The sequence below is a fragment of the Schistocerca americana genome, chromosome 2, assembly GCF_021461395.2.
Source record: "Schistocerca americana isolate TAMUIC-IGC-003095 chromosome 2, iqSchAmer2.1, whole genome shotgun sequence".
Lineage (NCBI taxonomy): Eukaryota > Metazoa > Arthropoda > Insecta > Orthoptera > Acrididae > Schistocerca > Schistocerca americana.
In genome coordinates this window covers 556,940,486-556,964,762 of record NC_060120.1, presented here as the reverse complement: position 1 = coordinate 556,964,762, position 24,277 = coordinate 556,940,486, and the positions used below count along the sequence as shown (strand labels likewise).

Below are 24,277 nucleotides of genomic sequence, written 5' to 3'. Positions count from 1 at the left end.
TTTTGTTGTGAAGCAGCTGTAGTGAAATTATGTGATTAACTCTGAAATGTGTTTTGAATCTAGTTTAAAGGTACTTTTGTACAAACCTCACAAGAGTCTATGTTTGTATGCCTACAGCCAGTTAATGTTTGCATACTATTAACATAATGAAATTTTTTTATTACAGGAAGTGAAAGGATAGAGAAGTAATATTGTGTAGTATTGAATATAGAAAGCTGGGGCATTCAACTTCAAAGCCATTTTTTTTTTTTAATTAGTTTGTTCACTTGAGAAATATAAAGTGCCTAAAATATCAGCTTTGTGCTGTAATCCATTTAATAAAAATGCCCACAATAACCACAAGAAAAACTTACAGCCTGTTTCACAATGGATGATACCAAGAAAACCTCTCTTAACTTTAAATCAAAAAATATGTGACAACTGCCGTAAAATAATTTAACGAGTAGAAATTTGTGATACGTCTAGCACAGAAAATGATGATCTACTTTATTCTGTGGTGAAACAAGAAAAATTGCAGCAAGTGAGGCCTTAGAAAGGTTGAATGCTTCTTTGCAGTCCGTTGGTGAATCGCCAATTAAGAAGAAACGACTGTATGAAGCAAAATATCCTAAGGAAAAACTAATTAAATTAACTTCAACAATTCCAACAAAGGTATTATTGCTTCCTTCCACAAAAAGAAGAGGTACATGATCATGCAGAATCTGAGATGATCAATCAGCTAAAAGATGAATTTCGTACATGTACATCTCGAAGTAAACAGATGGAAATTCTTACCATTTTACCTAAAAGCTGGAATGTTAAGAAGCTCCATAACAAATTACATGGCTCGAAGAGCAAAAGATTTGGTGAAGGCCAAGGAAATTTTGTCTTCACCAAACCCAAAACCTGGCAAGACTCTTGATCAAACAACTGCTGATTTTGTTAGAAACTTTTCTTGTTCTGATGAGATAAGCAGGGCAATGCCCGGGAAAAAAGATTTTGTGCTTGTGAGAGGTAACGGAGAAAAACTGAAAGTACAAAAACAGATAGTTTTAAGTAAATTGAAAGAAATTTATGCGAACTTTAAAGACAACCATCCAGAGCTCCACATTGGATTTTCAAAGTTTACAGACCTACATCCCAAAAATTGTGTTTTAGCTGGAAGTAGTGGTACACACAGTGTCTGTGTGTGTACTACCCATCAAAACTTCAAACTCATGCTGACTGGATGTAACATTCCTCAGCTGACAAAGGATGAAGGTAATCCAATAAAAACTTACAAAGACTGCATTTCAAGAGTTGTATGTAATCTGTCATTACCTGGTTGTCATTTTGGCGAATGTAAATTCTGCCCTGGCCCAGAAACATTTAAGACATATTTACAAGATTCGTTGAATACTAATGATATTGATAATATAACTTATCAGCAATGGGTTTCCGTTGATCACACATCTCTAGAAACAATCATAAAATCTGACAACTTTATTGATTGTTCATTTTGATAAGTTAAAATCGCTTACACGATATTCATTTGTTGCTAGTCAACAATCAACCTTCCAAAAGGGACTGAGAAATGAACTTAAAGAAGGCGAGGTCTTAGCGATCTGTGACTTTTCTGATAATTACTCCTTTGTCATCCAGTACGAAGTTCAAGGCTATCACTGGACAAACATGCAAGCAACGAGTCATCCCATTGTTGCTTATTAACAAGGATGGGAACAAACTCGAGCGCACAATTCTTGTAATCATATCAGAATGCCTAACACATGACACTGTTGCTGTGCATTTGTTCCAATCGTACTTGATGGACTTCCTGACTGTTAAATTCGGTAGAAAACCAAGAAAAATATATTATTTTTCTGATGGAGCAGCAGCTCATTATAAAAATTGGAAGAACTTTATCAACCTGTGCCATCATGAAGATGATTTCCAAACTGAAGTTGAATGGCATTTTTCAGCCACCTCACATGGGAAGGGAGCTAATGATGGTGTTGGTGGAACAGTTAAACGACTTGCAGCTCGAGCAAGTCTGCAATGGCCATACAGTGATCAAATAATGACACCAAAACAACTTTATGTTTGCTAAGGATAGCATAGAAGGAATGAACTTCAAGTATGCTACTAAAGAAGATCACAAAAATGAAGAAATGAAACTTATGGAGAGATTTGAGAAATGCTGCAAAATTGTAGGGACACAAAAACTTCACACTTATTCCTTTTAGCAAGGACAAAATAATAACAAAAGTGTATTCAAACTCTGATGATATTAAAATTGAACTGGTGACAGTTTCTGACAGTGATACAATACCGTTCAGAGACATAAAAGGATATTTTGTTTGTGATTATAATGGACACTGGTGGTTAACCTGTGTACTTGAAAAAAAATCAGAAGGATGAAATCACAGTTAGTTTCTTACATCCACATGGAACGTCATCATCTTTCACATTTCCGAGTCATCCAGACATTCTTTCCATAAGCAGTAAGAAAGTGGTGGTAATCGTGAACCCTCAAACTGCTACAGGGCGAACATATAAGTTATCCAGTGCAGAAATGTTTATGTGCAACAGACTGATTAGTTCGAAGTATGAAGAAGTGCACTAACAGGACGCCTGTTTGTAAATAATGGTAATTACGGAATTACGGAAATGTCCGATTCCACCCGTCTGCTTTGAACCATGACGTCATCAATATGGCAGAAATGGCTATTCTAAGCGTCTCCAATATGGCGCCAATGATGTCACTATATACACACTGCAACAAACACAAAAATACGTATAAATAAGACTGTAACATCCCCTAAAATACAATCAAACTAATGGGACAACCGCGGGAAACGGGGGGTTCTAGGGAGGGGACAAGCTAAATATAACAGTAAAAAAACACACGATCCCAAAACACAAAAAATGACGAACAAAAAAATTACAAAATCTACAGGAATCTGACACTTCCCTTGCCCAGATCAATCGCAGCTGACAACACGGAAATTGGAATCAGACAATGCCCTTGACCACAGCTGACAATACCAAAACACCAATACCTACACATGAAACTACGAAAATTAGAATCGGTCATTTCCCTTGATATATATAAGTCAACCATAGCTATTGACACGTGAAAAATCAGCAACTACAACTACGAAAACAAAACCAAACACACACACACACACACACACACACACACACACACACACACACACACACACACACAGGGTGCCATCAAACACAACAAGACGACATCTACAAAGACAACCAACTCAAACTCCGCTCCTTAATGACTTCACAAATCATAACACACTTACGCCATGGCTCAAAGTAGACGGGTGGAATCGGACGCTTCCGTTGACCCGTAATTACTAACTGAATTTAGGTCTTATCTCAGATATTCATCTTTCTGTGATTTTTTTAAAAGTTTTCATTTTGTATTTATTAATTACAGAAGCATGAAACATATGTGCTTTTGTCAATTATAAGTTATTTTTAATTTCCACATTTTACAACAACATACAGCTGGTGAGAAGTAGGCCTAATATCTAAAATAAATTAGTTTTTACGAATTTTTAAAGCACCACCCTTAACGTAAAATTGCTTTTGATAGTGAACCCATGCTCATCCTAAGTTGAAACTTTCAGAATATGTAGATGTAAAGTGTATCTTTCACATATTTTTTTTGAGAATTTTAAAAATACAGTTTTTCAAAATTCAGTAAATTCAATAATTTTTTTTTATAAACAATGTATGCATATATATTAAATTCATGATGTTTGGTGTCATATAAAAGCTCTTAAAGAGTTTTCCAATGAAATATATTTTATCGTTCTAGCTTAATTAGAACATGAGTTGTAAAGGAAACAACATTGTTTCGCGAGTCAAAAATTTGTCATCTGTTCAACTCTTGAAGGTCTATTACTCGGTAACTTTTCGTCAGAAAAATGTGAAAAAATTAATTTGTGTCCTGATTTATGAGTAATATATGCATACTTAATTTTTTTTAAATCTGAGAGGGTCAGGTTGTAGCACTTGTTGATTTGACATGGAATTGCCCATTATTGAACCCCAAGTGTTGGCTGTGATACAACTAACTGTATAGGAATGGACCATAGGATGCTACAGCAACATTCGGCAGACTACACTGCCACAGGAGATTGTGTAGACGCTGTTATCAGTAACATTAGAAGCCTGGGTTGTTTACGACCAAACTTCCAGCTGCCACCACGGCATCATCACATGGTCCCAGCCTCACTGCTGGCGGTAAGTCTGACGCAGTATACAGTGCTGTGATTCTAGGCACCTCCTAACACGCACGAGATCACATGCTTGCAGCATACATACCCGTATACTCTTTGCCAGGCGGGTAATTAGAACACCACCCAAACATTCCACGACACTACACTTAGTTTGCACTCACTATGTATCTCAGCAAGTTGATCAAGAATCAATCACACAACTTTCATTTCGTCAGGTGTCGCCTCCACACTGCCTTGATCAACTTCCTCTGCTCACTCTCCAACTTGTCGCAGGCCATCACATGGTCCCACTTCAAGATATTGTCTCCAATTATCCAGGGAGCCTGCCTCGCTGGACACCCCCTCAAAACTACCCAGGACTGACTGCTGTTAGCCTTTGAGCGGTTTACTGCCAACCAATGCTTTGTAAGACTGCAAGTGTGTTGTCATATTTCACCTCAACAGGAGTACAGTACTATGATAACTGTGCACCTACTAAGCAACATCTCTCTCCCTCCAGTCACAAACACGCAATGCTGGAAGAAGTAGCTACACCTCCATGAGCAGCAACAGAAGCTGCAGCAGGCACTGCTTCCACAGATGACAAAAAAATCCCTTTTTATGCCGAACTGGTGTTAGGTCTGGCACCTGCGAAGACATCTTCTCTGCTGCCACTCCTGGAGCGGTCACAACTACGGCCAGTAGCTTTGTTTCTCCACTAGCCAGCGGTGGTACAGCTCGTCTCCCATTGGCCGCAGATGCCCTGCCAGTACATCTCTGGCTGCCATCGTTGGCCGATTTCTTCCTATCATAAGCTAAAGATGGCCCGTCAGTTCAGCTACTTCTTCAGCAGACGTGAACTCTGTCTCCCACTGCCAGCCATCAGTGGGTGAGCCCGGGCTCTTAGTGGCTGCCAACACCCTGTTGCCACAGTCCACTGCTTCATGCCTGCAACAGTCTAACAGCTGGCTACTTCATCTCTTTTTAAGGGGGGAGGAGTGGGGAGAGGAGGAGGAAGGGTTATTTTATCCCCTGGCAGCTGCCTGTGATTCAACCAACCATACATGTGTGGACATAGGGTTGCTGCAGCAACAATGCATACATAACACTACCACGGGAAGTCACATACAAACGGTCTGTGAATAATAAATAGCCTGGGTTGTTTTCAAGCAATGTTCCAGATACCACCACACCATCGGGTGGTTTACACATATCTTACATGAGAAATCAGTTTATTTTATCATTTTAACGATCAGTTTATTTTATCATTTTAACGATAGTAATTGCGAATGTCTAATCCACACTAAATTATGTTCAGTAGACATTCACAAAAATTGATGAGGGCGGCAGGCGCAGTTCTTGAACGTGTGTGCCTACGACTCAACTTCTTAACCAGTATACGTGCCATACATTTTCCACTGGGTGGTATTTTAACAATGGATATGTCTTCAATCATTCACTTCTACTTGGAGGAATAAAATTAGTGGACTTGTAACAGGCTATGATTAAAGTAAGATGTCACCACACAATGCTTGCACACTCGTTCAACGTGTGTCTACAGACAAACGGTAATGTCACAAAGGTCACACTAATGAAAAAAGACAATCAAATCGTCACGCTACCTCACCAATCCATAAATCTGTCACGCAAACTTCTTTATCAAATTGCAGGAAGAGAGAATATTGTTCCTTGATAAAGCCCGCCATTAAGAACTGCTCACAACCTAAACACCACTGTAATTAAAACATATCAGCTTTTTTAAAATAAAACGAGTGTGTGTGTGTGTGTGTGTGGGGGGGGGGGGGGGGGGTCTGTTATCCAAAATCTTATATTGTTCTGATGTAAACATCATTATAAAAATTGATTACTCTACCCGCAAAACAAATTACAGATGCTGGAGTCACAATTTAAGAACCAGCAATTCTTTCTAAAGAGCTTTTAATGATCTTACTCGTGCAACGTACTTAAGATCTACTTAGTACACAGTTTCAGCATGTAATTTAATATGAGTTATTTTCAGGGCATCATTTATTTATTCATCAAAGTATCAACTATCTAACGAACCCGTACATTTTTCAAATGTGCCAGTCACTTCATTAAAAATCATTTTACTGTTGTGGATATTGAACGAGAAAAATAATTACTTAACATGTATTTCACTTAAAGTTTATACTGGGACAAGTACGAAGAACTGTGACATGACGTAGGATTCGGCAGTGGCATTTCATTACGGTAGTGAACATATTAAAGTGAAGCTGTGTCACCCCCAATGCTGATTTGAACAATACAGCACTTTTCTACAATAGTTACAGTGGAGGGCTACATATTGATATGAATCGAAACAGTGGACTTGGGCATTTTTCACACAAATTCTTCCTCTGCGATTACAAGCGAAGGAAAAATAATCTTGGAGTCTGAAGCTTAAACCCCAGATCACATGATTTTTAGACTTCCCAATTAGGCACCACACCATGACAACTTTAATACAGGGATAACCATAAAATGAGTTAATCAGGCCTAATGCTTGTACTAATACTAGTCCAATAAATAATGTATTAACTGGAAATCTGCTTCTCGGCTATTATTCATGCACACCTCTGTTTATATAAAGGAACTCATTCCGACATCGACTACATTGCGTCATATTATACAACTGGCTATTCCACATTATCCATCAAATCAAGTACACGACTTCCACTATAAATTAGTTACACCTTGATAACTAACCACTAAATCAATTTTAAGCCAAAAATTAACAAAACGAGGGAATAATGAAATCAGCGAAAGAAATGAAACTACATTATTTGCCTTGTCAGGATTATAATCAACACCAGAAACTACATTGCAAGAAAGTTACAGAGCAGCTATGAAAGAGCAATTAAATGAAGTTGATAGCCACTAAAATGCAAAAAGAAAAAAACAATATAACATGACAACCAAAGAACTCTGATTAAAACGAAATGGTCTGCGGGCAAGCAACTTCATATTTTGCGGGCAAGCAACTTCATATTTATTTAACGTCACTCACAAAGGCAGAAAACATTGTGCCGCACTTACCTCTTTCTCACTAGTTAACTTCCGAAGAATCTCTTGCACATGACGATCCACATCCCTCTTGGAACGGAACATGGTTAGTTCTTTAAAAAAAACTCTTAGCAGTTCAAATATATTTAAAATAAAAGCGTACAAAAACAACACACTACAAATTCAGCATAACTGCGTATATATCCGTTACACTGACTTCGAAATACCACTCAAAGATAAGCCCGTTGAGCCGGCAGAACACTATCGACCTTTTAATATAATTGAGTGCAGAACTTCAACTACAATCAACGATCACCCATGTAGCTATCGACACAGTTTTACCAATGGTCATAAAGGGCACCGAGAGAACCCGCTCATCATCGCATTATTATCAGTATTACAAAATTTTCTGGTTATCTAAAACGTAGATAATGCTACTCTGAAGCGGAGAACTGATATTATCAGTTAATAAAACTATTTTATAAGATTATTAAAGATATTGTAACAGAAATAAAACCAAAGAACATTACCTATTACAAAACAAATATATAAATACGGTTTTATTTCAGAATTGCTTGCCAAGATATTTACTAGTTGTGTTCATACGCCATAAATTACAAAAAAAGTAATGATGTGATATCGAAATCCCACACGGATTTAACCCAATAATAAGGTGAAACAGAGAAATTATCTGTCTATTATGCCTATTAGGCAATGAATTTTGAGAGCACATGTCGTAAGTAATAGCATATCAGTTACATAATAAGACCAAAAAAGCCTTATACAGTTTGTTGCATTCTCACTCATGTGGTAGTTAATCAAATTATCAGAAAATAAATCTCCATGTAGCCCACTTAAAACTTCTGTTATTACTCGGGATTAAATACCAATTAAATATCAATTATAGCAATGATTTATCACTGAGAATACTGCATAGCCCCAAAGTTGTTTTATAAGTCACTAGTGTAGATATTGTAATTAAACTTAAACTTAAGAAGTAAATGATGTATTATACAACATTACATTCTAATGTAATGCCAAAATACTTATTTAAAAAGGCAGCTAAAAAGCATCTGTTATGCAATACATTCTATATGTTGAAGAATTACTTAGCTAAAACAGAGTATGGGTTTGATAAAAAATTTTATACAAATAAGTAATAATAATAATGATTATAAAATATCCAACGTTCCACATAACAGCTTCACTTTATGTTTTTCCCATCTTTTTCCTTTCTGGAATACTTACCGCAAGCTATGCACAGCACAATACTAACAGGTCTTCCTCTTTCTGAGGTCAACATCTCACTCATTATGGAGGGATACTGACTCAGTTTTTCAGGATAGCACATGGGAAGTTGCAGTACAGAAAATGGCCAAGAGATCAGTGTGTATGCAGTGAGTGAAGTGTTATGAAACAATGTGTGTATAGTGTGTGCAGTGACTGATAGTGAGATACGAGTGAACAGTGTGGCATTACATTATTTAATAAGTTATTTGTAAAAAAGTATTGTATACCAGGAGTAAATCTAGTGATTGCCTCTAATTAGATGTCTGTAAATATATGTGTATACGAATTAGCTTATTTAAATTGATCTAAATTTATAAATACTTTGACAATCCCGTATTCTTGTAAAAAGAGATCTACAGGTGAAGAAAGCTACTACAACAACTGCTACTACTACATCTGTCAGTTTGACTCTTTATGTCCGACAAAGTACAAAGTGGTCAGTTTCTCAATCATAACCTTCCTAGAGGTTACATTCTGATGTGGGAAATATTACATTTCTAACATTGAGTCATGATGAAATGCTCTCATGGAAGACATTTAACTCATTTATTCATCCATCTTTTAAGTATTTGCATGCAATTGGTGTCGTCATGATTAATTTACAAGAGCTTTTATAAAGCATGATTGATATATTAAGAAATATAACCATGGTATCATACAGAACCAACACATCATATTGTAAAAGAAAATACATAATAAAACAATACAATGAATACAAAAAAAATTATCTGCAAGGTTAACAGTTAAATACGTAATTAAAGATTGTTCAGTTACTTAATAGGTTTCACGTAATGAAAGAAAAGAGGGCATACACAACACGTCCCTCTGTAAAATATAGTAAAATATGATATGAACATTATTTAGTACTTGCATATTCATTCCATATGTAGAATAGCATACCAGAAAAACCAAGAAAAAACATGTGAACAGGTACAAATGAACAATCCTATGAGTTGTTTAGTAAATCAGGTCTACTTTTCACAAGTTTTCAAATTCTTTGAGAGTGTAAAAAGCTTGGTTTTTCAGCCATTTTTTAGTCTTACTTTTAAAAGTATTAAGAGAGACACCATGTGTCTCCACAGCTAATGTCTTGAAAAGTCTCATTCCAATGTATTCATAGCTATCTTTAGTTGTAGGTAGTACTATCTTTAAAATTTAAGAGTGTCATTATTATGAATGGACTGTCGTTATCTGTTATTCTTTGAAATAAGGCCTACCTGATATGTTACATTTGGTAGTTCCAGAAATACTCCTGATGGCTTTCTTCTGGCAAATAAAAATTTTTGGTCCCTGGAAAATTACCCCATAGAAGAATACCAGAACTTATATGGCACCGACAGAACGCATAATAGGAATTAATCAACAGGTTTTGAGAAACAGAAGTATGTAGTTTTTTCAGTAGAAAGATAACTCGTGAAAGCTTATGAGATATATAGTCTGTGTGGCTCTCCCAGGTTAATTAGGCATGTATGTAATGCCAATAAGTTTTGCAGAAGTGAACTCAACATCAGCATCGGGTAAGCTGAAAGAAATATTTAGTCTTTTCATTGCTAATGGCTAACTCTTTGGCTTCAAACCACTTATTGGATAATCTAAGGAAGTCCTTACTTTACTCCTTCAGTTTATTTACGTCCTTCCCTGACTTGGTGAAAGTTGTATCATGTGTGTGAAGCAGAGGTTTGAATGGCATACTGCTTGGCATGTCATTTACAAATATTGTAAACAGCAGTGGCCCAAGTGCTGATCTTTGGAGCACACCTCTAGAGACATTCAGTAACTGTCACTTTTGACCATTGTAGCTTGCAGTTTGTTTTCTGTTACTGACATATGATTTAATGGAGGAGAGTTCCAGATCCTTAATGACATAAAACCATAAATTTTCCCAGGAACATTGTGTGATTTACTGATTCAAATGCCTTGCTCAAGTCCATGTGTGTGCTTTCAGCAGATAATTTGGATTCAAAAGAAGATTACACAATAGAAACGACAGTTTCAACAGCTTTAATTGTTGATAACTGGGACCTAAAACTGTATTGAGAGTTAGTTAATATATTGTTTCTTGACAAATGCATGCAAATTCTGTTTTGCATACAATATTGAATTATTTTTGAAAAAAAAGGTATCAGCAAAATTTGACGATATTATTAGTGCAGAATTTATCACCCTTATTGAGTAATGGAATGACTACTGTCTTTTTTAGACATTTGGGCAAAATACCATTGACAAACATCCCGTTTATGAGCGTGTAAAAATGATATCAAGTTGATTATTTTTTAATCACAAAATTTGAAAGGCCATAAACATCTTCTGAACTAGTGCCACAAAATTTTGCTACTGATTTAATGACGTTAAATACTTCCACTTTTCTCCAATTACAGGTTGACAAGGTATCAGCAAAGTTGTGTAACAATTGGTTTATACAGGTAGATTGTGAATTAGATTTCGAATGCTTCTTATGAGGAGATGAAGAATTCTGGTTTGTAGCATTGATAAAAAAGAGGCTAAATTCATCTGGACTCACATTGACATCATTTGTAACATTTACACAATGACTATCTATACCTAATTCTACTTTTATCATACCTAATGTATCCTCCTTTGTCAACACTAGCATTTTTCACCTTATCATGGCATATCAAAACAATTAAACTTAGCTTTCTTAAATGTGGTGTGAACCAACTATGTAGAGTTGTTTGGCCATGCTTGCTGGCTTTTTGCTTTATTTTTGTTTTGATTGGTAACCATTGGATAGGAGGAACCGAAAATTTCAGATAAAGTGTTAACAAACCTGTTGCAAGCATCCCCAACATTGTCAGAAGCATAAATATAGTCCAGTTAATAACGTTAGCTTATTTCTGAAGTTATTTATAATTTTATCATTTAACAACCTCACATACCGAGTTGGTCCAGAGTCCCCCTTTGGCTCATTAGTTGCAAGTTTTACTCATATATCTTTATGATCAGTCAGATAGTCGACATTAAGTGGTGACAATTCAAAACCATCTTTATGCACATTTTTAATAAAATTGCCAAGACAAGAAAATTATATTGTGGGACTGTAATTTAGACAGAATATGTTATGAGATTAACAAGTTAGGCAAATCAGCATTTTTGGGGGTCGTTTTCCTTACCTCAAAATTTGAATCTCCTAAAATTACTGTCTTGTGTTTGGTATATTTTTATATAGAGAGAATATGTTTGTCTAAACACTCTACAAATTGCTTGTCATCACTACTGGATGACTGGCATATAGAAACAGTGTTGGTAGTACCATGATGATTGATTCAAGAATACCTTTAACATGCTAGTCCCTAACGTAAGTCAAGCACAGTATATCTTAACCCTAGATTATCACTTATATATATTGACGGAATGCCTGTAACGTTCATTGGGTTTGCAGTAACTTGTAATTAAATTAAAGCATGATGGAATATACAGTTTTAACTCTTCTTCTCTTAACCAGTGCCCATTAATATGTAATACTGTTCTTTTGCTCCCATTTTGTATAACACCAAGTTCTCAAGTTTTTTATTTCAGAGACCTAACATTAGGTCCACAAATAAAATAGATTTTTCCTGGAGGAGGAAAGATGCATGGTGTCTTGAGCCCAATTCGATGCACAAAGAGTGGTTTGCCTTTCGCTGTTCCTCATGTTTGGTGTGGTGATAATTTTATGTGTCAGTAAAGGCTGGAGTTTCTTGAGGCAGGCCATAAAAAAATCATCATGTCTCTTAAGTGTTTTTTGATCCTGTTGACAATCAATGGCAGACATTTTTATTTCACTTCCTGCATAATCTGTCTGGAATGTTTGATTTGATACACTTGATAGCACTTTAGTGTATGATGGCTGATTTGATGCACTAGATAACACTTCATTGTGGGATGGAGATGATACAGTACATACCGAGCTTGCTGTCTTTCTATCTGCTGATGGAAGAGGCCTTTTCTTTGTTTGTCTCAAGGTGCTTGTTTGTTTTACATGGTACATAGTTTATATGAGTGGGCTGAGTGGACGCACTTGATAACAGTTTGGCCTAGAATGGATGTGGTGATTTAGTACTCACTGTCATTTCCTTCCTCTTTTCTGCCAGTGACTGCAGTGGAACTGCTATGATTGTTGTTGATACCATTTCTGCGTCTGTTGCTTGTTCTGCAGCTGTTACTGGTCTTGTTTGATCTGGTTTAGATGCTGCTAGTTTTGCTGGTCCCCCCAGTTGTTGTTGAATTTGATTGTTATGATGTAGCCATTTGTGGTTCTGCAGCTGCTATAGTTGTTACCTCCAAGACACCTTGAGTTCTTGTATGATTGCTTTCATCAGTGTATTCACTGTTCATTACAATGGCTGGTACTGACTCATAGATACTGTGTTTTTCATAAATTGCTTTCCACAGCAATGACTTGCCTCTTCTATTCAAGTGCATGTCACGTTTTGTAAAGTTGCAGCTTTCCAGGATATCGATGCAAAGAAATCTTATATTTGGGTATACTTTGCATACTGTTTGTTTGTGCTTAATTGATTTTTTCATTCAAACATGAAGCAGATATGAGCTCATACCTATATGTTATACCAATAGCTGTTATATTCGTCTAGGGCAACAGAACAAATCTGCAGTGGCAGAACATCAGCAAGATTGTGAAAAAGAAATAAAATTCAGCGATGCCTGTGTGTTGGCCAAGCAGCTGGTTATGACAAAACGCAAAATTAGAGAGGCCATCGAAATATTTAAAGACCCTAAGAACACGAATAGAGAGAATGGATTCGGGTTTGCCCCAGCTTGGCTACAGCAATTACATTAGATTAGATTAGATTTACTTTCGTTCGAATTGATCCGTAGTGAGGAGGTCCTCCAGGATGTAGAACATGTCAGAAAAACAACAATACATGATAAATATTTACAACTCAAACAAATAAGCTAATGTACAATTCCACAGGTCCCAAGTGGAATGATCGTCATTTTTAATGAACACTATATGAAAGAATCATTTTACAAACACTAATGCACTGAATTTAAAAAAAAAAGTTTTTTAAAATTTATTTATAAGGTAATAAACGTGTAATACAACTACTATAATACTTATTTACAATGAACAAATTGCTGCACCAAAATGGCGCAGAAGTTAGATTTTACTTACACACACACACTGCATGGGGGCTTAATTAAATATGATTGAAAATATTTTTTTTGTTTTTAATAGCTGTATGTCCGATTACGCTGTTTCGTAAACGGTTGGCCCTGACTAGTATTGTTACGCTATCTGACTGCAAAGAACAACAACAAGAATGAAATGAAATTTTTCGTTGACACAATTAATTAATTAAGTCCCCAGCAACTATAAAACCTACAAAACCAATAAGCACAAGAGTAACTGTTCTGTATGTGGGAGTGTGACTCAACGTACACATCTGGCACGGTTCTTCTCCAACAAGACAAGAATTTTTAAATACCAATTATACTGACGTGATAAAAGAGAATTAGAAAAACTATAATTACGCAAGAAAACCAGAATTCACTCTAATACAAGAACACAAGCCAGATGCTTTGTTGACTGAACCTGTAATGATGCATTATTTGAGACACACAAATAATAAAAGAACATAGTGGTTTTTACCTTCATATATATTGACGAAATGCACTCTGATCATTACAATAACATCTGCTATCTCTCCCATCAAATAACTGGATAAACATGGAACAAACACTCCTTACTACAACATCTCGACAAGCCTTGCCCACTAGCACATCTCAACACAAACTGTCTTCTACGAGCTCTCGACAAGCACTCACTACTACGAGCTCTGCCCACGCACTGACTTCTACGAGTTCTCAACAAGCACTGTGGAGGCGGCTTAATAATACTCTTTGGCGCAATCTCTGGCGCAGTGGCTCAGTGTAGCCACCTTTCATATGCCCCTCCTCCACAGGCCAGAATTTGATGGTATTTTTGCCAGCATTGGTGGTGAAAATACCACCAAATTCGCCCAGAAAAATACAGACAAAAATAAAAGATAATATTAATACCTAAATATCACATAATTAGTTAAAATTTTGGCTTTGCACTGACCTTTCAATAACCTAATATATAAAATACAGTAGGCAATACAAATTCTTTTCATACATGTGGCTCTACATAATAGTTTACACAATACACAAAAAAATCAGTTTATACAAATGTTCACATAAAATACTTTTAATTATTCAAAAAATAACAAATAGTTGATAATTCCAGCCCAGCAATGGTCAACAGGTGCAAACACCAACAAGTGACATCGTTTCAGCAGAAGTAGTCCACCAGTTGCACCCAGCAATGTTGAGCAGGTGCAGACACCAACAAGTGACATCATTTCAGTAGAAGCAGTTCCATCTGTGGCACCCAGTAAAGTTGAAGAGGTACACACAGCAACAAGTCACATTAGTTCAGTAGAAGCAGTCCATCAGTGGCACCCAGCAATGTTGAGTAGGTGCAGACACCAACAAGTGACATCATTTCTGTAGAAGCAGTTCATCAGTTGCACCCAGCAATGTTGAGCAGGTGCAGACACCGACAAGTGACATCATTTCAGTAGAAGCAATCCATGAGTTGCACCCAGCAATGTTGAGCAGGTGCAGACACCAACAAGTGACATCGTTTCAGTAGAAGCAGTTCCATCTGTTGCACCCAGCAATGTTGGGCGGGTGCAGACACCGACAAGTGACATCATTTCAGTAGAAGCAGTCCATCAGTTGCACCCAGCAATGTTGAGCAGGTGTAGACACCAACAAGTGACATCATTTCAGTAGAAGCAGTCCATCAGTTGCACCCAGCAATGTTGAGCAGGTGTAGACACCAACGAGTGACATCATTTCAGTAGAAGCAGTCCATCAGTTGCACCCAGCAATGTTGAGCAGGTGCAGACACCAACAAGTGACACCATTTCAGTAGAAGCAGTTCCATCTGTGGCACCCAGTAAAGTTGAAGAGGTACACACAGCAACAAGTCACATTAGTTCAGTAGAAGCAGTCCATCAGTGGCACCCAGCAATGTTGAGTAGGTGCAGACACCGGCAAGTGACAGCATTTCCATAGAAGTAGCTTCATCTGTGCACCCAGTAATGTTGAGCAGGTGCAGACACCAACAAGTGATTTCATTTCCATACAAGTAGTCCATCAGTTGCACCTAGCAATGATGAGCAGGTCCAGAGAGCGGTCCATGATATTCACTATCACTAATCACACTGTTCATCAGCAGAAATTAATCATTCCTAAGTGTCACCAATCATGTAGAAAAAGTACAAGTAACAGTCCATAATGTTCACTATCACTGATCACACAGTTCATCAGCAGAAATTAAACATTTCTAAGTGTCACACATCATGTTGAAAAGTGCAGGTAACAGTTCATAATATTTACCATCACTAATCAGACAGTTCAGGCATGAACAATAGTTTGAATGCACATACAAATGCTTTTACACTAAACATACAAATCATAACAAACACACAAATGATGTCAGATAATTTTCATATTAACTATTACAAATACTCAAATATCAGTAAACCTATAATATTTATGGGTGTCAGTGCAAGCCACTACAAACAAATAAAATAATATTTACGAGATAGGTGGGTAGGGTTAGGAAAGGAAAACACACAAAACACACTCATTCATCTTTCATCCACATTAAGTACTACTGTGTAATTGAATGGTGTTAACTGTGTAAATGTAGTTCTGTCAAAATCTGATGTTCATCATGTGTATCGAGTAGTAGTGGCAGCAATGTATAACAGTCAATAATAGTTAAGTCAATGTCATAGTCATCATGTCAAGACCAATGTTTGCCAAGCCAGATCAAAATGTACGGTTGCTGAACAACTGTCAGTGTGCCAAGATACGCAAATACTTCCTCTCTTCAAAAAAAGTATATACCGTTTAGTGATTTAACAAAGTGTGTGTATAGACTGTCTTCCTTCTACTTTAGTGTTCTGGTCTGCTATCTTCATCCTCCTTGTTCCATAAGACCAACAAAAAAAATATGCATCTCACTTACCTTACCTCTTATCCACCAAAACTCCAATAATCATCAACTTCACACAATCTCAATAATACCTCAATAATACCTCTTCAATGCATCGATACATATAAACCTTATTACCAATATCATCTCACTTCCAACACAACTCTTTCCTCTAGTCAGTCTCCTCGAACAAGTACAGATAAAATCCTAATGCAAACCTCATCATCCCATACAATCCGAAGACACATTGTCAACACACAACCTCTGTGTAATCCATCTGAGCCAAATCTTCTACTCATTATGAATTATAAACAAAGAAATGCATACATGACCTCTAACAAACTTAGCTCGAATAACTCTCAGTAATTAAGTACGGTTACGGAGTGTGAATGATCATAATATTTCACAGTGTGTACACCACTTCAAGAATTATAGCAGAAGCAAACATGTGGAGTATTTCTTGTGTCAAGTGTCACTTCCTATTTCAATTGCTCGCGAAAAATGCAGTGTAATAATTGTTAATGGTCTAAACCTAGTGATGGTATGTCATGTCGTTAGCTTCCTTTCTATTAGCATAAAGTTATACAGCTTCCATAAAACCTTAGCTCATGTGACTTCTATGAAGTTCTTTGTACCAATGTCGTTCATCGAATTATAGCAGTTCATTTTCTTATCTTAAAAATATAAGGCACTGAGCGTAAGCAAAACAAGCAATAGCGAGTAAATATACCAGTAGAGGACAGAATGTCAACAAGTGGATGCAGCACAATTCTTACAACGAGGCTCTGCCAAACAAACAATCTATAATTAATACAATAGTGTGACCTAAACTCTATGTTTGTACACAGTATATCAGCATTTCTATACACCAAATTAAAGAGTAGTTATGACAACAACAGAATGTATAAATATGCAATCCACACGCATAGCAGTAAACAGGTCATTAGCATCATATCAGCATAAGCAAGTAAGTGTTCATATGTAATCTTAATAAGTAAACATGAAGGCGCAAGCAGATAAATCATAAAGTATAACTTACATACCAAACCACATCAGCACAATAAATCAGGTGACAATTATAATTTAAATAAATAAGCACAGCAGGCACATAATAAAAAAATATGACATCAGTGAAAAAGCAGTGCAGCCAAGCGATGCATAATATACACAAGTTACAACCCAGTTCATTAATAATCATTGTCAAAATCAGTTAACGTACGCAAGCACGTCGCTTCACAAGTAAATTCATAGAACATAAAATTTAGCACAAAGTATGAATCACGTAATCGCGAGCAGCAAATTACGTCTAAAGTACGTACCTAAGTGGAAATATGTTACCTGAAAAATAAACTCAATTAATAGTTACCTTTTTAGTTTATTAGTTTCTTCTTGGAAATTACATTCTTTCTGAAAATTTCTCGATAGCAAGTCCCCTTAACGTCGGAGACACACAGAATTTACCTGAAGTTCTTAAATATTTTATAGAACCGTATCCTGAAAAATACTGAATGTTAATAACATAATTCATCAAGTCCCTATAGCTTTATACTGAATTTAATCGGAGAAATTAAACTGTGCATTTGTTTACGGCTGTCAGTGCATTCGCACTGAGCGTTCGATCAGCTGTAGGCGCGTGACGTAGGAAGCAATTGTTTGCGGTCAACGACTGCTTTGTGCGGCGCGCAGACTTGACTGTTGCTTTGAGCATGTGCCGCCGCCAAAACACAGCGCGGTATCCTTGTATTCTCTGCATGTTTACATGTAGCTGTTGGTTTCTTTAAAGTATGTCATTCCACAAAAATTTTAACGTTTGATATATGATGTATTCCCTTAGAGCGTCGTGATTTAAGAGTTTCTACTTCGACAGTGTTATCATGAATAATTTTACGAATTCTATATGGAAGGTTATAAAGCAGAAAAAATTTGCGACACAAGCCTTTTCCTTTGTGCGACAAACGATGAGACTTAATTAACACTTTTTGACCAACTGACAAGATTTTTGAACGACCAGGACGCTTAGCTGATCTCTCTCTTCTAGCAGCCGCAGATGCAATATTTCGTAGAGCCAGGTTGACAACTTCAGAATGCCGCAGTTTCCGTGAAGGCGGAAAAGGAACTATTTCAGAAATGCGATTTGTCGGTGCTTTATTTTTTAATGTCAATATAGGCGGTAAAGAAGTTGAATCATAGGGAGTTCATTCAGAATGTTTTGAAAAATATGAAGATACTGATCCCACGTTCTGTGATTCTGATGACAATAAAGACGACACAATTTATTGATTTCCTTCATCCATCTCTCTGAAGCGTTAGATTGAGGGTGAAAAAGTGAAATGAAAATTGGTTTAATTTTACGACGCTGTAGAGTACGAAGCCAAATTTTAGAACGAAACTGTGATCCGTTATCTGATATAACCTTATCAACATGACCAACTTCTTTAAGAAAATGTTTGATGAAAGCATTAGAACGAGCTGTTGCTTTGCGTAACGGTGTAAAACACACATATTTTGACGTCAACTCCACTGCTACGAAAATGTACGCAAAACCATTGGTAGAACGAACCACTGGACCGAACAAATCGACTGCAGCCATCTCCTTTAATTTCGCTGGAATGATAGGAAACAACGGTGCTCTGTGAGAAACTGTTGGCGGCTTAGCCTTTTGATATAATTTGCATTTTGCCAGAACAGATCGAATACGTTTTTCCATATTACTGAAATAACAATTTTCCCGTATTTTTGAAAGCATTTTCTGGGACCAAAGTGTGCATAACTGAAATGTGTATACCAAATCAATTTATTGACCCACTCATCAGGAATACAAACTAACCAAACGGAGTTGTCGACCGATTTTCGTTTAAAAAGAATGTCATTGCGGACTAAATAATGCTGTCTAATCGCTACGCTTTCCTTTCTCCTCCACTTCTCCTTAATGTCCTTCCAGATTGGATCCTTATTTTGCTCCTTAGCGATGTCCTGGAGCGAAGACGAAATAAAGTTCTCAAACGCAACACCTTGAATATACATCAAACAATAATTGTTTTCTATGCCATCCTCTTCAGCACTTTGTTTCAAACCCATAGGTGCACGTGATAAAGCATCGGCAACAATATTTGAAGAACCCTGTATGTAAACAATACTAAAATCAAATTCCTGTAGGTACAACGCCCATCGTGACAATCTGCCGTGAGTTAATTTTGTTGACATGAGAAATTCCAGAGCTCGATGATCGGTGTAAACCTTCGTATGTCTACCAAACAAAAATGTCCGAAATTCTGTAAACGCCCATACAACAGCCAAAGCTTCAAGTTCCGTAATCGAATAATTCTTTTCGGATTTATAGAGAACGCGACTTCCAAATGCAATAGTCTTCTGTACTACAACGCCGTTTTCTTCTATCTCTTGAAATAAATGTGCACCTAGGCCTTTGTATGATGAGTCCGTCGCTAAACAAAAATCTTTGGATAAATCCGGATGTGAAAGAAGTGGAGCAGCAACTAAAGCATCACGAAGCTGTTCAAATTCTGACTGAGCTTCCTCATCCTAACACCAATTAGATTTCTTTCCAGATAGTTCACATAAACGAGGTGTGGCCAAATCATCCAATTTAACAAAGCGTCTAAGAAAATTACAGATACCAAGGAAACTACGAACATCACGTTTTGTGGTAGGAACAGCATAATTACGAATAGCGTCAAGTTTTTCTGGATCAGGAAGAATACCTTCTGTAGAAATAATGTGACCGAGAAATTTCACCTGTGAACGCCCAATTCAGATTTTTCTAAGTTCACTGTAATGCCAACTATTGCAAAAATACGTAACAATGAGTCCAAAATTTTGTTGTGCTCACTCCAAGAATGTTTAGCAATAAGAATATCGTCAACATATGAAGTAATATTGTCACGAAGATAAACAGGTAAAATTTCATTTAAGCTACGAATGAATGCTGCTGAAGATACAGTAAGTCCAAACGGTAATTTCCGAAACTGGTAACAGTTACCAAAGGCTAAAAAGGCAGTATATTTTCTACAATCAGGGTGGAGTTCTATTTGCCAAAAACTTGCGCGCATATCAATCGTGGATAAAACTTTAATTCCATGAAAATGTTGAACAAGTTCATCTAAATTTTGTGGACGGTCAGTTTCAGAAATGATGATATTATTTATGTCTGGAATCCAAAACCAAACGAATTGACCCATCCTTTTTAAGAACAACGTGTAATGGACTAGTATAAGGACTGACTGCAGGCTCAATAATGCCCTGATCTAGCATGTACTGAAGTTCATTCTTAACCTTGTCTCTGTAAGCCAAAGGAATAGCGTACGTTTTCCCGCGAAATGGTGTGTGATCTTTTACTTTAAATAGATATTGTAAGCCTTGTATAGTTCCTGTATGATGACTAAACACTGTAGCATGTGAAGTCAAAATGTGGTGCAGCTCTTCTCTTGCAACGTCATCTGGCACTTCAGCTTTCTTAACCTTCTCATTAATTAACTCTTCGCTATTAATTATATCATCCATCGCGTCTCTGTATCTATTGTCATTGTCATGAATGAACACATTGTCGTCATAATGCTCAACGAAAACATCAGAAGTAAGAAACCTTAAACATTTTGTATCTGACTCAGATCTTGTTAAACACTCGAAAAATTTCAAACATTTCGGCATTCCAGCAACAGTCAAATTCACACTTCCTTCTTTAAAGTTCAAAATTGCCTTATGTGCGTTAAGAAACTCCATACGTAATATAATTTGTGTACTGAGTAATGGAACAATAATAAAATTAGCAGAAAAATCGTAGACCTTGACAAATGAAATTTAAATTGGTCTGTTGTTTGACTTCCACACTTTTTCCAGAAATCGCTCCTCGAATTGTAGTTTTAGAAATAGGTAACACAGGACAAGCAATAGTTCTTTCACATATACGAAAAACTGATTCACTAATGACATTCGATGGGCTCCCAGAATCTAAAACTGCAGTGAACTTATTCTTACCCACACATAATTCAATAACAGGGTGTAAAAATGCGTCTACATTATTTTCCTTTTCGTCTAGCAAAATGTCTCTCATGTCTTCCAGGCGTACGTAGTGTAAAGTCGTAGTGTCATTACTTTCTGAACCGTCTATATTGCTGCCAGAAGCCGAAGCTGCAAGTCATTGTCGATTGTTTGCGTCACGTCTTTGATTATTCGCATTTCGCGGATCAATTTCAACGATTTGCACTTGTCTCTCTGAAGTTCTGTCACGTGGAGGATGCCAATTAGGTCCCTCCTGTCTGTTAGATGCAAATTCTTGGTTGTGTCTGTTATTAAAATTTCTGTTTTCCTGTCTGTCTGCATAACTACTTCTTGTGTAATTTCGACTGTCATTTCTGAAATTATTGTTGTATCTACTACCCTGATTATTTCTGTAGTAAGAATTTCTATTACTGTATGAATAATTTCTGTCCTGATGATACCGATTACTGTTTCCGTATGATTGATCATTCCGGTACGAATTACCGTTATTGTAATTGTCTGTGTAATTTCTGTTAGAACGTCTGTTATTGTCATAGGGCTGGTATCTATTGTCCTGTCTGTTACGTCTGTCATTCTCAAAGTTACTCACATAACGCCCGTTCCGATCACTATCTCTTTTCTCTGAAAATCTATTGTAAATACTGTTACTGAAAAAGTTACAAGAAATCCCGTCGTCGTTGTCATACTCAAGTTCTTGCAACAAAGTCTTAAAAGTCTCAATGTCGTCTTTACATCTTCCGGCCAAAGCAATTTGTCTTATGGATTTTGGCAGCTTAGTTAAACAAATGCGAATTAATTCAGTCGGGCTATAAGGGTTGGAAAGGAACTGATTCTTTCGAATCATGTCTTCAAAGTACTCTGCCGGCGTGCGGAACTAAGACTGTTTAAAATTACGCTGCATAATCAGACTATGTTTGACTCTGTCTTGTGTATTTTCGGACCAATATGCCGATAGAAATGCATGATAAAAATCATTTAGATTATTACAATCTCTAATGAGTGCGCGCATCCGCGTCGCCGGTTCGTTTTCTAAATATCCACACATAAATTCCAGTTTGTGACTTAGCGGCCGATTTGGTGAAAGTGCATACATAAATTGATCTAACCATGCACATGGATGTATGTCATTCTTAGAATTGCGGAAGATCTTAAATTTCCGAACAGTCAAAAAGTGTTTATAGTCAAAGTTTTCGCCTCGTGGCGACAAAGACCTACCGCGTCTGTCCCAGTCACAATGACGACTATTGTTAAATTCACGCGCCTGGCGCTCTCTTGTTGCATCCCGTAAATGAAACAAATTATTTTCTTCAAACCCCTCTGCTTCCTGTGATTCTAAATTTCTTCTGCTATCTTTTTCTACGATTTCGCCTTCAATTTGCTTGACTTGCTTTCGCAATGCCTCAACTTCCCTTTTAACGCGTTCATTAAATTTTCCCTGATTTTCAACGTGCTTATTTATGTTCTGATACTCTTCGGTTTCTGCAAATGGCAATGGTGCTGTATCCTCTGAATCTCTGTCCCCATGTAAACTAAGATTTGTCAATTTATCTGATATCTCCTCAACTCTTTCCGCTAAATCACCTATTTTTTCTTTCTGTTTATTTACGTCTTCCGTAAGTGTCGCAACTCGGGTTTCAGTATTGACACATTTGTTAGTTAGCTGTTCATATTGTTGTGTTAGGTTATTTAATCTGTCATTTGGTACGGATTCCTCGATTCTCTCAAATATTTCTTCCTTATCTCTTGCACGTTGTAAATTTAACTCTGAAAATTTCTGTACTATCACGCGATCTCTTTCTTCCTGTTCTCTATCCTGTTCCCTTTGTCTGATTTCTACTGCAAGTAATCTATTATTGTGAGCATTCAAAATTGGTTGTACTTCTTCTCTGATTTCTTTCTTTAACTCATCTTTCATATTTTTGAAACATGTCCCTATTCGTGAGTCTAACCGTGTTTCCAAAGTTCCCATCTCTGTTTTAAATTCAGATCCTAACCGTGTTTCCATTGTTCCCATATCAGTTTTTAATTCAGATCCCAAAGTTCCCATCCGTGTTCCCATTTGTGAGTCTAACCGTGTTGCCAAAGTTCCCATCTCTGTTTTTAATTCAGATCGTAACTGTGATCCCAAATTTAATATTGCACCCATCAACTGCTCCGTATTAAATGGTTCAGAATTCTTTTCACCCCAAACATTTCCCGCAAAACCAGTTTCCTTCATCATAGCCGTAAAGCTATCTGTGTTCGATACTATCCCAGAATCTTCTGTCGTTAATCTCGGATTCTGTGAATTTTCTGATTGAGAAAAATTTTGAAATGGTTCCGGACTATTTTCCCGACTTATTACATTGTTTTCCCCTTCATTATCCATCATACTGTTTTCCTCTGTCGGCGAGTTCGCCATGATAACAATTTCGTCATTCTCACTATTCATCATTTTTGCCTTTTTCATAGATCGCGTAATCATTTACAAAACATAAAAAAAATTCGTCACTCTTCGAAAATCACACACAATGACTCCTTATCTCCAACAATACTATTCACACGAGATGTTTCCCTCAAACACGATTAACGAACAATTGAAATAATTGCACAAAATTGTCAAACGTGTATACAAGGCAATAAAAATTAAATTTTGAAAAATACCATTAGAAGAATGCCAATTACCAAATCTACACATGCAAAATAGACTACAATTACTAAACTACAAATTACTACAACAATACTACCATCTACTATTTTTACAATCAGAAGA

The 24,277-nt window shown here is 36.7% G+C and overlaps 1 protein-coding gene across 1 annotated transcript in view; it reads right to left on the bottom strand.

Annotated features, from left to right (window-relative positions):
- Positions 1 to 7,374, bottom strand: part of LOC124595721 (E3 SUMO-protein ligase RanBP2) — a 294,537-nt gene extending 287,163 nt beyond the window's left edge. Inside the window, exon 1 of the mRNA XM_047134587.1 lies at positions 7,260 to 7,374. Coding sequence (XP_046990543.1) covers positions 7,260 to 7,331 — 72 coding nt within the window. The 5' untranslated portion in view covers positions 7,332 to 7,374. The remainder of the gene's footprint in view (positions 1 to 7,259) is intronic.
- Between the last annotated feature and the right edge of the window lie 16,903 nt (positions 7,375 to 24,277).